The sequence below is a fragment of the Solanum lycopersicum genome, chromosome 11, assembly GCF_036512215.1.
Source record: "Solanum lycopersicum chromosome 11, SLM_r2.1".
Classification (NCBI taxonomy): domain Eukaryota; kingdom Viridiplantae; phylum Streptophyta; class Magnoliopsida; order Solanales; family Solanaceae; genus Solanum; species Solanum lycopersicum.
Window position 1 is genome coordinate 38,639,614 of NC_090810.1, and position 16,961 is coordinate 38,656,574.

Genomic DNA, 16,961 nt, shown 5'->3' on the forward strand with positions numbered 1-16,961 from the left:
AGATTTTCAAAGTTCATGTACAAGTTTTGGTATCAAAATGTTTACTTCAATCGAGATGAAAAATAGTCTCTATATTAACCTTTAGGTTCATATTTGTTTTTTTTTTTTAACATATCCCTTAAGAGAGTAAAATCATAATCTAATTGGTCTAAATTTAAACCTTTCTGAAATAAATAATAAAAATCACGTATGATTCATATTTTTGATATATAATATACATGAAAATAATATTCATTGTTGATTTCATGATATCTTCCTATTGACCTACTTTAAATCAACCTTCAATATATTATAACTAACCCAATTCATAACTAAGAAGTGCATTTAAACAATGTAATAGCTGAAACTTACGAATTGCATCCGCTACTTTTCTTTGAAAGCAATACAAAGTGATTCCTCATCTGATAATATCTATGTATAACAAGAATAATTTTCTGGAATATTGACAAATTTAGATGTTATCTTTACTATTTACATCAACCAAACAAATGAGATCAGATACTGATCCCTCTTTTGGCAACATAGTTAAAAGTACATTTCTGATTACTTTGTTGTAAGTTCCAAAAGAATGTAGTCCTCTTAAAACAAAGCAGTAATTCCCAAGTCCAAATCATCATCGTTGAGAACTATAAAAGCATATGATGGTTGCATTTCTTTTAGAACAAGATGTTTCTTCAACCTGCAATACAGCTGATGGTTTCAACTATAGGATAGAGAAGATATAGACTCCACATCATGACATCTGTTAACTATACAAGCGAAATCCAATCCACGAAATAATTGATCTATGGACAAAATGTTGTTGTGTTTAAGGTCATAATGCCAGAGGAATCATGACTGCTAGGCAATATTCAAATATTTGCAGTAGGGTCTGCTGCCGTCTTAAAAAATAATTAGTATATCTTAATTGATCTTTTTTTCTTTTGGTGATAATGTCTGAATAGATTACTTGATTCACCAAATAGATCTTTCACTTCCTTATTAGCTTTCTGCTTAAATTTATATCCTCTCTTCAAATAATCACTACCTGTCTCTGCGTAGAATTGGCCATGCAGTAAACAGATTTTGCTTAATCCTACTTCAACTCCTTTTCTGGTTCATTGGCTTCTTCTCTAAGGTTTTAAGGATCTCCACGTCTATGTCATCTTAAGAGATGTATCCAAGAGAATGAATAACAGTATCATCTTAAGCAGTCAAGAGGTGAAGTGATGGACTCAATCTCTGTCCAGGACTAATATTTTCCAACAAACAAGAATGTGTAAGGTATTTGACAGTTGCTTCATTCTGAGGCCAAAAACGAAACTTCAATTTAAATCTCTACATCTGAAATGGTAGGAAGTAATTAAGAGGCATAAGTAGGTCATTGATCAACACAAACAACATACACAGTGAAATCCCACAAAGTAGGTCACTGATCATGGTTATCATTTGTACACTTGTAACCGAGAATCTGGCCTAGGGGTCAATGAATTAAAGACCAGGATTCAAATCTGAAACCCAAACAGATACAAAAAGACTTGATTTCTTCCCATTTGATTAAGCATGAGAGGGCAGAGTTACCCAGTTTGTAGGTATCCGGTGGACTAGTCAAGGTGCATGAGAGCAGAGTTACCCAGTTTGTAGGTATCCGGTGGACTAGTCAAGGTGCATGCAAGCTTGCACATATAAGAAAAAAAGAAGAGATTATCATTAACAAACTTTGCAGTCTGATCTTTCTCTAAAAACAAATAGCAACCTCATAAGAACGTATTATTGCGAAAAATAGCTCAAGGAAAAAAAAAAATAGGGACATCCATCTGCAATGGTTTTAGCATCAAAACTAATATGCAAACCACTGTGGTTTTAAAACTAAGGGAACATGAACATAAAATTAAAAATATTAGAGAAGTTATACAAGCCAAAAATTTAAAAGGACAGTAAGTCCGTAACACCTTCATACAGCTAAACATCCACATGATTTGGCCTTTGTTTAACAATTGATCATTTCAATACCGATGGACCATAGAAAACCTATTTGTTCTAGAATGGTCATTACAGTCGGCAACAGTATCTCCAAATGGATCACTTTTAGATTACTGACCATGGATATACACTCGAAAATGCTTAACACCTTTATTTCTAGAACTAACAGCTCAAGTTATAACCAGAATCGAAGCTGAAGCACACTACGTGATTTCTTCCCATTTGACTAAGCTTTAGAGGGCAGAGTTACCCAGTACATATGCAGTTTGGAGGTTGTAGGTACTAGTCAAGGTGCACGCAAGTTGCACAAATAGGAAAAGAAAGAAGAGATCATCATTAACAAACTTTGCAATCTGATCTCTCTAAAAACGAAAAGCAACCTCATAAAAATGTGTTATTGCAAAAAAATAGCCCAAAAGAAAAAACACCGACATCCATCTGCAATAATTTTAGCACCAAAACTAATATGCCAACAACTGTGGTTTAAATTAAGGGAACATGAACATAAAATTATAGTCATCAGAGAATTTATACAAGCCAAAAGCTTAAAAAGGACTGCAACACCTTCATACAGCTGAACATCCACATAGTTTGGCCTTTGATTAAGAATTCATCATTTCAATACATATGGCCGATAGAAAACCTATTTGTTCTAGAATGATCATTTCAGTTAGGAGAATGCCAGTTAAGATGGAATAGTAATTTGGTGGCAAAGTTTTTTCTTTTAATATATATAAAACTTGAATTACAAATAAGAAGGTAAAATACTAGGGATGGCAAAACAAGCCACCTTAAATTTAAAAGTGTTGCACAAATCAAAAACTACAAGATTGTATTGGAGAATATTCTCATGTACACCTGGCCTCTTAGGATGGGGCACCCCTGGCATTGGAATAAAACCAAAACAGAGGTCATCAAGAAAAGCTTCCTTCAAAAGATTACCCGAGAAGTACTCGGGATCATTGTGTATCCAGATTGATTACTTCCATCATGGTACCAGATCAGCCGGAGGTTTCTAGCAGATAAAAGGCAAAGCATTGACAAGGAAAGAAACGACTCGTGGCCCAAAGACGCGTTAAAAGGATGATCAGTGGGTTTACAGCTGGCAACAGTATCTCCAACTGGAGCACTTTTACATTATTGACCATGGATATACACTCGAAAATGCTTATACTAACACCTTTCTTTCCAGAACTAACAGCTTAAGTTATAACCGGAATCGAAGCTGAAGCAACACTACTTGGATTTCACTATTTCATTCATTGTACAACTGTTCTTTCTAATCTTAGTTAACAACATATCGATTTGCATAATCTCGAAATAACAAGTTAAATCAAGCATATGTGCTTGACCTCGTGACATAAAATTGTAAACGGATTTCGAGTATTACCTGGAGATTCAAAGGTGTGAGAGCATGAGAGCAAGGTCGTGGTCAGACATTTTAACATCAATACATGTTCCCAAGGAAGAAGCAAGTCTAGCAGCTAATTGATGCTTACACTGTGGGGAAAACAACAGATAGAAGAGAATGTTACAATTAATTTATTGATATTGGATAAAACGAGTGGGAAGGAAGGGTAAATCTCACACACACAAAGTTGTTCCCCTCTGTTTACAATGTCATAGAAGAAGGAATAACAAGCACAATAATGTTGTGGAAAGCATAAATATTCCTCCTTCCTCTTTGACTCACTTACAACCTGCACAACCATAAAAATGAATAGAGATTCAATATTTACACCCCGATAAAACCCAACCCAATGGGTGTACCTGAAAGATGGAACGGCCACTGGGGTGACCTAAAATCCTTTTTACACCTCTTTGATCAACTATTGTCATTGCTCGCTCCAAATTTTTGCCAAACAAGAAATGCAATCTAGAGAAGAGAAAAATAAATTACAGTAAACGCAAGAGCAGAAATTGGAAAATGGAAAATGGAAAATGGAAAATGGAAAGAAAAGAGAACTGACGTTGAGAGTTGTTCATCGCTGACTGAAACAAATTAGCAAATGAAGTTAAGAGTCAGTCATATATAAACCTAAAATAGAGTAACAGTTGAAGAAGAAGAATTATAAGACCTGAATGAGTTGATTCAATATCATTCCACACTTTCTCCGCAACCAAAGCACTAGTGCTCATTCTCAAAATCCAAAACAGAAAACAGGTGCTTCTCTCAATCACCTATATCAATTATCATACCATATAGAAATCCTTAAAACAGTATTTTTTGGTATAATTATGATATTTGGTATTATTTAGTTGTATTTTTGGTAGGAATTGACTCTATCTTGGTATTTAGAGGTGGACTCTATCTTGGTATTTAGAGGTGTTAATACTCATACAAATTTTGACATTTACAAGGACGGGGTAGCTCATTTTTTTTTGTGTTGGCCGACGGTCAGTCCAATTCATAACTACGTAGGCTACAGGTTTGTTGGGATCAATCTAACTTTTTTTAAAAATTAAATATATTTTATTATTATTAAGTTAAATTATAAATTATAATTTAAAAATATTATCATAAATATCGACAAAATAATATTACATCATGTTAATTTTACTACTTGTAAATCAAATCCATAAATAAAATTATTTCTATAATATTTCTTAAGTTCTTTTAAAATTAAAAGCATAAATATTTAAATAGAAATATTAACCTAATTGTTTTGAGTTTTGGACTCTCTTTAATTTTAAATTTTAATATTATATTATATTTTTTAATTAATTTTATAGGCTCACGGTCCGGCCCTACCGATATTTCTCAAGCACCTCAAATCAACAGACTTATTCAGGCCGGGCTAAAAAGCTCTTTTCTTAAATGTGCTTCAAAAATCTTAGTCCACCCCTATTAAATTCCGAGTTAGGTCAGGCCGGTCCAACGGGCCTAGCTCATATTGACGGCTCTATAGGTACTAGTAATATATAGATATATAATATCATGGGATAAGTCTATGTAAAGACAAAAATATAATCAAATCATTTTAATTATTTTAGAGAGAGTTGTTTGTAAATAAATTCAGTACAAATTTGAAATGTGAGTTGTTTATTTGTTATGACGTTTGTGATATATATATATATATATATATATATATTAAGACGACAATTATTTATCCTCAAATAATTTATGTGAAAAAAATATCAAACATGATAATAAAATTGTTCTTCTCATAGTTAGTTAGAAAGACCATAAAAAAATATTGTCTGGTAATTATCTATCTTGACCAAATTACATAATAATTCAACGCTATAATTGGAAAGAAGTTTTTTTCTTTATAGAGTTTTAATCCAAACACAAGATGAGGTGAAAAACAATGAAATAAACACTTCATAAAAATACACTCCGCACTACTAATCCTTACACTACTAATATCTGTGTTACTAATCCCTGCGTTGTTAGTTTTTGTACCAAACGACCCCGAATTGTTTACATCATTCTTCAAAAGTTGTAGTGAGATCCAAATGCATTTCATCGATTCAAGCATCATTCACGTTGGCCTCTTCAGCAAGTATGACAACCTGCAATTACATCATAGGTATAAGTAGGAGTACTGTCACAATTCAAAGTATATTCTAGGTGTAAGTTAACATGGCGTATAAAATCTGAAAGGCCCTACACAAGTCACTGAGCATACATCATACAAGATAATATATACCACATTAAAAGCCTGAACTCTCCAACATGAATGGTAAATTACTATAATACCCAACTTAAAATACTCAATTTATTATATATTTAACATTATATTTATATACACTATGTTATATTAAAAGAAGAAACTTTTTCACATTGATAGGTAGTGATTTTTTTCAAAGGTTGTGACTTTTTTTTTTTGAAAGTTATGACTTTTTTTATGAGTTATGACATTTTCGAAAAGTCATGATTTTTCTGAAGGTTTGTAACTTATCTGAAAAGACAGAATAAACATTTTTTCATACTAACCTTTGTTTTCTAACAATAAAGGGGTTTCTCAAACTTTTAAACTACAAATTTTGTTAGTTTTCTATTCTTCGACTTATAACAAGGTGAGAGTTGTTCGATTATGTAATTACAATATTTTTTGTGGGTAATTTAGATAGATAAAAAAAATATGATGCAACAAAGAAAATGAAATAACTCCACTTCAAACGAGAATAATATCATGATAATTAATATACACTCATTTTTATAGCCATATAATATAATTTTGCAAAACTCTTACTTGACGGGAAATTTAATGATTTTCAATGCACAAACTACAACTTCGTGTTCAGAATCTGAAAAGTCTTAAACTAATGGAGAAAAACTATTTAATCAAAAATTTGTTTGACGAATTCAAACTATATTGAATAAGTATTCTTTCCTTTTCAATTTATTTGTTGTACTTTTGATTATAATATATATTTTTTTGGAGAAAATAGATAGATCAATAAAAATTTATGCAACAAGGAGAATGAAATAACTCAACTTCAAATTAGAAGAGTATCGTGATAATTAATATGCACTCATATTCATAGTCATAAAGTATACTTTTGTAGAAACTCTTACTTTACAAAAAGTTTAATGATTTTCGATTGCACAAACAACAACTTCGTGTTCAGAATTTGAAAAATCTCAAACTAATGGATAAAATGTATTTGATCAAAAACTTTTTTGAAGAATCCAAACTACATTTAATAAGTACTCTTTTTTTTCCAGTTTATTTATTGTACTTTTATTTTTATTTAGTTTAGTATATAATGTTCTTATTCTTGGGGTGAGGACGCATCTTTAAGACCACAAAGTTAAAAGACATTTTTAAATATCCTACATATAATCCTTAAATTTAAAGTATACTTTATTTTTTAAAAAAAAATTATATCAAATCAAAATTAGACCAATCTATATATCTTTTATTTTATCTATACTACCTTAAAAAAACTTATAACTTAAATGTTGAATTCTTATAATACCCCAACTTAAAACACCAAATGTAGTATATCTTGACTATCTTATATTGTATTATATTTATTTATGTGTATTATATTATATTAAATTAAAGGCAAACAATTTTTCACATTGACGGGTTATGACATTTTCGAAGAGTTATAACTTTTCTGATGAGTTGTGACCTTTTTGAAGGGTTGTGCCTTTTCTATAGGGTTGGACTTTTTCAAAGAGTTTTGACTGTTTAGAAGGGTTGCAACTTCGAAGAGTTGTGACTTCTTTCAAGGGTTGCAACTTTTTTGAAGTTGCAACTTCGAAGAGTTGTGACTTCTTCGAAGGCTTGCGACTTTTCCGAAGAGCTATAACTTATCCGATGAGTTTTGATCTTTCTGAAGGGTTGTGACTTCTTTTTGATAAGGCACCACAAGTTGTTTTTCGTGCACTGTCCTTTGCTGGCTGTAAAATGAGGGACTTCATCAAATTTTTGAACTACATTTTAAAAATATATAAATATTATTATCTTCTTCTTAAAACACTCAATTTAATATATCTTCTATATTTCTATGATTAGAACAATATGCACATGCTAATACTACACATTGTAACTATAAATAGAGGGGCTATCTCACAATTTTTAACTATTGTTTTTTATGTTTCCTATTCTTCTTTTCTTAAAGCCTCAAAGTATTATTTATTAACATTAAAAATCTCAAAGTTCAATAAAATTAGAACACTAATATGAATATTAATTAATTTAATATTCTAGCTAAAACATCCATTTAGTATATCTTCTATATTTGAAATCAATATTTATTTATATTATATTAAAAGTAAAAACACATGCAAAACAATAATAACAAAGTAATGCACTATGGGGAAGGGAGTAGAAAATTTATTTAAGAGGTGTAACTAAGAGATAAAGCGTGACTAATTTTTTATGTAGCAATATTCATATTATTTTTTAAGAATACTGTAGTACATGATTTGATTTTCACATGCAACGCATGCACGTCAAAACTAGTAGAGATAAAGATTCCAAAAAATAACGTATATCATAAAAGAGATTGACAAAGCGAAAGTTTAACATAATCTCAACAATCTATCTAATACATCAAAAGCAGTGTTTGGGACGTAACCCATATACCACATACATCATTCGAAAACTGGAATGAAATAAATCAAGTAAATGAATCTAGGTCACTTAGATTTAACCGATAATAAGACCATAAGAGTTATTCTATGGAATTCGATATATTCCTCATACTGAAAGAAGGGGATTTTACTTTCTAAGGTGGAATTCGTACACATCACCTTTTGCTAAAGTTGATCTACTAGCTAGGTCATTTAAGACAATCCTATGGGGCATGTTGTTTGTGACTAGACAATGCTATTAGAGACTATCCTATTTAAGTCTCCACCTCAAAGCCTTCTCGGTGCTAAGTCAAAATTCCAACGGAATAGATAAAAGTCAAATATCATTATAACATAGGAAAAGCAATGGTCAATACAAATCCACAACTTAAAATCAACACATAGAATAGCTCCTTAAAACACAACTCAAACATAGATGAGAAAATCTTTCATTAATGTGAATCCATATGTGAGAACTATCTTTTACAATCATAATTGTATTCACATGTGAGTTAACCTTTCATAAGAACATTGATACTTTCATCTAAAAGCACTCTATTATCATAAACATCAGTTTCATACGACATGTATAACTTTCAAAAATTCGTAGTTCAAAGGTTCATAAATTTTCATTGGTTCATCGCTGAAAGTCATGAATCATGCATGGATTCACATTATTTCAACTAAGTATCATATAAATACATTAAATCATGCAATAGAAGGTTGAAATAACAATTGAATCATAATGGGATGAAACTATGAAAAAATTAAGAAGAGCTTTTCTTTGATCAAATGAAATAGAATTGAGGAATTGATAAGCTTGGTATCCATGGAGGAATAACTTCATGGGCGAATACCCACATACCTCACTACTCAAAGCCTAAGATGAATGGTGAAATAAAGATCATGGAGTGAACCCTAGCCTATTCTTCTTTCTTAGCTTGAGAAGAGGGTATAAAATTTGGTTGAGTTTTAGGGAAATTGGATAATGAGTTTAAAGTGGGTAGATTTAGGACCTAAAGTATTTCTATAGGGTTTCGGATGGAGGCTAAAACAACATAATATAGGCCTGAAAAAATATAAAAAAGAACCCAAAAGCCCCTATGAAAACCTATGAACACTGTCTAGGTTCGATTAATAGTTTGTACTAGTCAAACATGGACAAGTACTAAGACCTTAAAATTTATCCAACTCTAACGGGATCATATACGGTCTGTAGGACTTCTTACGATCCATAGACCCTAATCATATGACTCAACCTTAACCCCAGATTTCACTAAGTCTGGATTGCTTTTACCAAACTCATCTCTACAATCTGTAGATTATCAACGGACAATCTTCATCAACCATACGACGAGATACTAAAACTTGATTTTTCAAGAATTATTTTTTCATTTCTAGGAGACTAGACAGATCAAATAGACCTTAATCGGTAACTACCAATTATGCAATCCTTTCCCTTCTCGAAATTCGAGTTGTTAAAATGTCTCCATCTTGAAAACATTCATCCTCAAATTGAACTCAAAGAAACACAAAGAGGGTTGGGGAGGAGATCTAACAATGCAACATAATTGCAATTACATAAATAATGTGCATAATCAAAGAGAAAATCAAATCCAAGCTAACATATACTTTAAAATATCATTTCATAAAACATATATACATGCATATGAAACATGAGAATGGCTAATACTCATGAATTTGTAAGAATGAACTATAAAGGACTAAATATCTCATGTCAGAGTAGGATCGGAGAGAAAGAGATGAGGATATCAGGATATCATATCGGCCTCGACCTCCCAAGTGGCACCCTTAACCAATTGATTCCTGCACAACACCTTCACGTATGCAACTTCTTTGTTTCTCAACTTTTGAACTTATCAGTATAAGATCTGAACCAGATCTTCCTCATACGAAAAGGATTTCTTTTATACAAGATTTTCTAATGGTACAATAGATTTTGGATCACCAATGCTTTTCTTTAATAATGACACATGGAATATCATATGCACTGACATAATTAAGATGACAATCTAATTCATAAGTCACCTAGCCTATCCGCATTAATACTTGATTATGTTCAACATATTAGGGACTAAACATTCCTTTGTTACTAAACCTCATGATACCCCTCATAGGTGAAATCTTCAACTAAATCTAATCATCAACATCGAACTTAAGATCTCTTCTTATAACATCAATATAGGACTTAAGATCTCTTCTTCTAACATAAACCATATGAGAATTTTCTCTATGGTAAAATATTAATTTCTGAGTTGTTCTCTTTGTTTGTACATCCACTATTAGAAAATTTACTTTCATTGTTTCTTCTTTTATTTTTCTTGGACTTCTTGTTGTTCTATCTTATTTAGATATAAATTCCATTTTATTGCTACATTTAGAAAGTTTTGTTGAGTTATTTTCTCATCAATATCTTTGGCATATCAATCAGTATTCCTATATGTTATTTCCTCTTTTTGGTTAACACATTGCATTTTTTCAATCTTTGTATTAATTGTTGGTATATTCATTTGTTCACTAGTATTATTATTTTCTTTTTGTTTCTCTTAACTTTATGAGCACCCAACCTTTTTTTTTTTTTGTAAAATTTCATTGAACAAGACAACTGTAAACAATGACATTAGATCTTATTTTGTGCAAATTCCCAAGCTCATTGTCCATGAGAAATCTTTATGTTAATGGGCAGTTAAGTTTGTTTTGTATCAATAAATTAGCATGATGTTGATATTCTGCTTGTCTAGAAATAGACACTAATTGAAAAGGCCAACAAATTGTTGATACTTGAGAATTGAGCTGGAGACATTTGCAATTGTAAGTTTAAGGCCTCATTTCTTTTTACTTAATAGAAGTTTGAATCTAAATGTTTTAGATATTTGATCATTACGTGCATTTTTTCATTAAGAATTTAAATACTTAATTGCTCTGAATAGATTTAAATCATTAAAATTTATAATAGTGTCTTAAAATCATTAAAAGGTAGTCTCGTACGGGTAATATTCACCATTACTCTATCTGCAATCACCAACCATCACCATTAATCAGATATGTCATCATCACCACTACCACCACCGTTGTCAACCACCATTACCATCATCTACCACGCGTCACCTCTGTCATCACAATCATCACCATTGCTAATCACTATTTTCTTCTTCTAGCACACTTACCTCATCCATTATTATAATTATATACATTGTTGTCCGACTCTATAGTCATTGTCACCTAAACTACCACTACCTTATTTATCTACAATCAAATTCTACTATCAACAAACTCCATCATCATAACTAGCACCGCTACCAACTACAACTACACATTCTTCAGTTGTCACCACCTCCACCGCTACTATTAGCCACTATCACAAGTGTTGTAAATCTTTGCTATCAACCACCTACATCATCATAACTAGCTTCACTGCCAACAATCCGAAACACATCATCAACCTCCAAACATTCTTTATCCACCACCATCAGCCCAATCAATTACTAACATCAATCAACTTCACTATTACAATCACCAATACAACTATCAATCTCTTCCATTAAGACAATCACCACAATACTACTCGCCTTCATCACCACAATTATCACCACTCTCGTACTAGCGAGTAACAACAACTATTATCATCATTTACACCACTACAAACTATCTCCACCATCACTAAGGGTAAGTGTTTCATTCTTTTTTATCAAACAATGATTTGATTTTATTAATATTTAATTAATTCTTATTTGATTATATATTTAGTGTATACATATGAATAAATTATAGACATGCAGATGTTGGAAAACAAACAGTCTTAATTTATTGAATGTTCAGATCTAGAGACAATATCTTAATCATTCAAATTTGGTTTCAAGTTCAAACATCTTAATATTCATGAAAACGAATAAGGCTTAAATCTCATTTGACTAAAGTAACAAACTGTCTTAATACCAAAAGAGTTTTCACTTGGGGTGTTTCGAAAGGAAAGAAAAGATTTTTCTAAGAAAATAAGTGAACTTTTCTTTTTATTTATTTTGTGGACAATAGATAAGCAAAACATATTTTCTTAAAAATATGTAAGAAAATATGTGTATAATCTCAATGAATATTATGAAAGATGGAGTGGAAGAAACGGTCTGGAGGGGTGGGTATAGCATAGGGGTGGCAAGGGCATCGGGTCGGCCCGTCGGACCCGGTCTCGTTGATATTGGGGGGTTTATGGAATAGGGGTTTAGGGGATCGTTCAAGGGTCGATTAACTGTTTGGTACCGATCGACCTGGCTGAACCAGCCAGTTCGCGGGATTCCCTAATTTATTTTTTTTTAAAAAAAAAATCAATTTGTAGTCGTTGCCAACCGTTGGGGAAACGACTAGTGGACCCCCAACGGATAACCCCCCCAACTTTTAATACTTTAATTTAAACCCTCAAGTTATCATAAATACATTTTAACCCATTTTTAATATTATAAATACCCCTCCATCCCTTACTATTTCTTACAAAATCATTTATTCTCATTTCTCTCATCTATTTTCTATATTCTCTCAATCTTAATTCTTAAATTTTAATTTCTATTCCATTTAAGTCTCATATTATTATAATACATTTATTTCAATTTTCAAATTACAAGTTACAAGTTACAACAAACTACAAGCTTCAAAAATCAGTTTAACGTCTGCTACTAACGCAGACGTTTGGTACATTCGTTTCATAATATTTATATTTATTTTTCGTCTTAAATTTTTGTGTTATTATTATTTTTATATTATACATCATATATAATTAAATATGAGTTCTAGCAATAACAATACCGATAAAGGAAAAGAGAAAGAACAAGGTGCCATTCTAAAAATATTTAATTTTGGTAAAAAAAAATAGTAAAGAAAAAAATAAGAGTAAATGTGGTGGTACTTCATCTAAATCAGTGTCTAGAGTTAGATTTAATATAAATGATTCTACTTATGTTGATGATACTTCTTATGATATTGATGCAGATGTTCAACTCAATTACGAATGTTTAGAACGACGTTATGGTAATATTAATCCTAATCTAGATGAAATTTTAGGTGAAGAAGTAGAAAATGATTCGGGAGAAGATGAATTAGAAGATACACCTACTAGTCCGATAACACAAGTTCCAAATGAAACTACAAATTTAACGGAACAAAATTGTGGACGTCCACCCCTTTTACCTCCCACAAGGGAGAAGGTGAAGTATCAACGCCCTAAAACTTCTATTGTGTGGCAATTTATGACTTCCATAAGAAAAACGATGTTGCTATTTATAATAAGTGTATGCAACCTTTTAAACATAGACAAGGTGGGGGTCAAGGTGGGACAGAGGACTAAATTGACATTTGTTATCTTGTGCCGATTCAATATATAGAAGCTAAAGCATTAGCCGATAGAAAAAATAAATTCCAGTTAATGAATTTGATATTAGTGGTAATGAATCGGTAGGGGCTTCTAACATGGTTCAAGGAACATTAGATCCTTCTAACCCCGGTGGTCCACTAACACAACGTAAATATAATAAGGAAAGCATTCGCAAAAATTTAGCTAAAATGGGTTATGTTTGTGTTTTGCCTTATAGTTTTCCTTCAAATCCCAGTTTTATTGAATATATTCAACAAACCTATAATCCTGCTTTTAGAGGTTTTGCAAGAAATATTGTTAAATATGATATTTTTGAATATCAAGGTAAACATTGTCAATATCTTCGTTGTTTGTTTAGCATATTAAATAGTAGAGTGTCTATAACTTTGGATATGGGTTGTAGTGTTAATGGACATGATTATTTAACTATTATAGCACATTGGATTGATCATTGTTGGAATTTGCAAAAAAGAATCTTAAGATATAAAGAATGTGTAGAGAAAAAAACTGGTGCATATTTAGCTTCAAATATTTTGATTTTTTTAGATTGTTACATGCTTATAGATAAAGTAATGTCTGTCGCATTAGATAATGCATCAAATAATACAAACGTTGCTAGTATGTTAAAAGTTCGGTTATGTCCAATCGAGTATAAAGTTTTTCATGTTAGATGTGTTGCACATATATTAAATTTAGCTGTACAAGATGAAATTTCATTATTTGATTGTGGTTGCATGAAAATTGAATATGTTGTTGCATGAATTTTTCATGCTAATAAAGCTGCTAGAATTAGGAAATTTAATGAGCGTTGTTTACTATGTGAATTGTCACCTAGAAGAATTTCAAGACATATTAAAATAAGGTGGAATTCATTTTACGAAATATTTTCAGTTGCTTATAATTTAAAAGACCCATACAAATAGTGTTTAATGCTCATAATGTTGACCCACTAGATAGAATTTGTGATGAAGATTGGGAAGAAACTATAGAACTATTAGAATTTTAAAAACTTTTTTATGATGCTACAACCATGTTTTCTGGAATTCAGCATGCTACTATTTCATCAGTATTAATGAATATTTGTGGTCTTTCAATTCAATTTTCTAAATATAAAAAAATAGATAAATTTAGAGTTGCAATTGAAGGTGTGAATGAAATATTTTTAAAATATTTTTTTCCTATTCCTCAGATTTATTTAACTACTACTTTACTTCCTGATTATAAATTACGAGGTGTGCATGCATTTGTTGACATTTTTTATGATACTTGAGAAATTTTACCGGATGAAAATTCAACTTATGAAAAGGGTAAGTCTAGCATAAAAGTAGAAGAAAAAAATTTATATGAAAAATATAGAACAACGGAAAATATTCAAAGAGAAGTTGGTCAAACTTCTAATCGTGAGAGTGAAGTTCGAATTTCAACTTATATGCAAGGTTTTCGTGGTCTTAGTTCTCTGAACATGATGATTTTTAAGAATATCTTAATTAATCTTTAGAAGCATTAGAAATCAAAGATGACAATGAAGATTTATTAGGATGGTGGAGGAGGCGGAGCGTTGCATTTCCAATTTTGAGTGAAATGGTTCGTTATGTTGTCATTCAAGCTTCATCACTTACATCGGAGGTTGCTTTCAATGTGGCAATGTTTCAAATTAGCGATCATAGACATTCATTCGAGGAAGGAAGTTTGGAAACATCAGTTTTATTTAGAGATTGGGCCAATCCCGATAGGAGGAATAATAATTTGCCAAAGTTAAATTCAAACAAGCAGCTTGTGTTAAAACGATAATTGAATGTAGTGATGATGAATTAGAGTCACAAGAATTTCTAGCAAGTTTGCCAACACCGGAGGATGTCAACATCGATATGATGCGACAATTAGAATAATTTACCCTAGTTAGTGTTTACTTCATTACTTTCTTCATTCATTTTACTTTCAGGAATAATTGCCTTAACAGACATAGACCATGTGAGCTAAACATGGAATACTGTGTGATGAACCCTAAACCGAAAGAAGGTTCTTTACTTGCCAAGGTAGAACTAAAACATGAACGTAACTTTCTAGGTGGACCCATTAGCTAGTCTTCCTATGGGGCCAAAATAGTTAATGAACTAGGAGATAATTCTTGAACTCACTAAATGCCCATTAGAATTGGAGTCTCATGAACACATTGGTAAATCTCCCTTCCATTGGGGATTCAACACCCCTTATTTTAAAGTTCACTTGGTGCTAAGCTAAATTTTCTTTTTAAAATGTATTTAAGCCTTTATTAGTCATCACATCTTATTTTAGGTCATAGGAGACTAACCCCTTGTATATTCATAGTCATTACTCGTTAGGTATTGCATGAGAATTTCCTTTCATAACAACCCTTAATTTGTGAGTTCAACATAGCATAATCATATCATAGTAAGGCACACAACTAATTCATATTCAACCTTGTATATTCATACCCTTAACATGATCTCACAATTCACATAGTCAATACATTTCATCACATTAATCAAACCATAACCTTCTTAATCTAATAATAAAATACTTCAATTGAACATCATCATCAAGTATACGTCATCATCATTGAAGTAAAGGATTCAAGATCATAAAGTCTTACCACATAACCTTCATAAGCCTCCTTCAAGATATTAGCATCAATCTGACCATATTCATCCATCAATTTACTTAATAACATCTATACAAGAACTAAGTCAATCGTATCATCACTAATTCAATCAACCTCTATTCATAAACTAGGGTTAGGGGAAAGGGTTTATCAATGGATTCTTTCATAGAACTAGGTAAATGACTAAGAACTACAATAATTAACCCATAAATAATCGTAATCTATCAATAATAATCAAAGGAAATCAACATCTAATATAATTGAAAGATCAAATACGTAATTGGAACGAAACCCATGTTTTTGATATCTTTTAGAAATCAACTTTGAAGAGCCTCTTGGAGAAAGAGTTTCCAAGAGTGAATAGCTTTCGTACCTTAGGATTCCTTGAGAATTGATGGTCAAAAAGTCTTTGGAGACGTAGTGAACCTTGAAGCTTGGTCTTCAATGGTATGTTGAAAAGAGAGAAAGTAGAGAGAAGTTGGAGAGAATTGGGTTTGGGAAATATGAGGTGTTAGTTAGTTTAACGAGGTTTAGGTCTTATATAGTCCCTCAACTAACTTAACTAACCCTCCCTTTAAACCTTAATTAACCGAATAACAACCTAGTCACTAACTTAAAAACTTGGCAATGAAACTCGACACTCAAATGATGGTTGCCCGTCGACCAAACGACGGCACCAAACTGGCAAGTCGTCGTTTGATTCAGAGTGTGGTTTTTTGGACATCTTGGGAAAATGGCTAAGTGTCAACCAACGAATCCATCAACGGAACGTTGATCAAACGGTGGCTCGTCGTTTGTCTCGTGGATGCACACTGTCTAACTAGACAATTTTGGCTCAAATAGAAGGGTCCTCTCCAAGGACCCTTAGAGTGGTCTTTGGTTAGTCGTACCCAAACGTTTTGACCCTGAACACACTATTCTATATGTTTAACACCTTTTCAACAATTTTCATTAAATTCTGA

General features: G+C 31.6%; 1 protein-coding gene across 5 annotated transcripts; it reads right to left on the reverse strand.

Annotated features, from left to right (window-relative positions):
- Nucleotides 1–367: 367 nt before the first annotated feature.
- LOC101248165 (uncharacterized) lies at nt 368–4,336 on the reverse strand. Of its 5 annotated transcripts, XR_738554.4 has the most exons (7): nt 4,041–4,336; nt 3,933–3,954; nt 3,733–3,838; nt 3,555–3,662; nt 3,353–3,462; nt 1,561–1,655; nt 368–679 (listed from the first exon to the last, which is right to left on the reverse strand). XR_738554.4 is itself a non-coding variant. In XM_004250689.5 (6 exons), the coding sequence occupies exons 1-5, from the start codon at nt 4,099–4,101 to the stop codon at nt 3,361–3,363; spliced, it is 399 nt and encodes a 132-aa protein (XP_004250737.1). In that variant the 5' UTR covers nt 4,102–4,336; the 3' UTR covers nt 368–679; nt 3,353–3,360. The 5 variants fall into 5 exon arrangements, 4 of the variants coding, with proteins under 4 accessions (XP_004250737.1, XP_069147808.1, XP_010313075.1 ...); XM_004250689.5 differs by lacking the exon at nt 1,561–1,655; XM_069291707.1 differs by lacking the exon at nt 368–679 and having other exon boundaries at nt 1,258–1,655.
- Nucleotides 4,337–16,961: the final 12,625 nt, after the last annotated feature.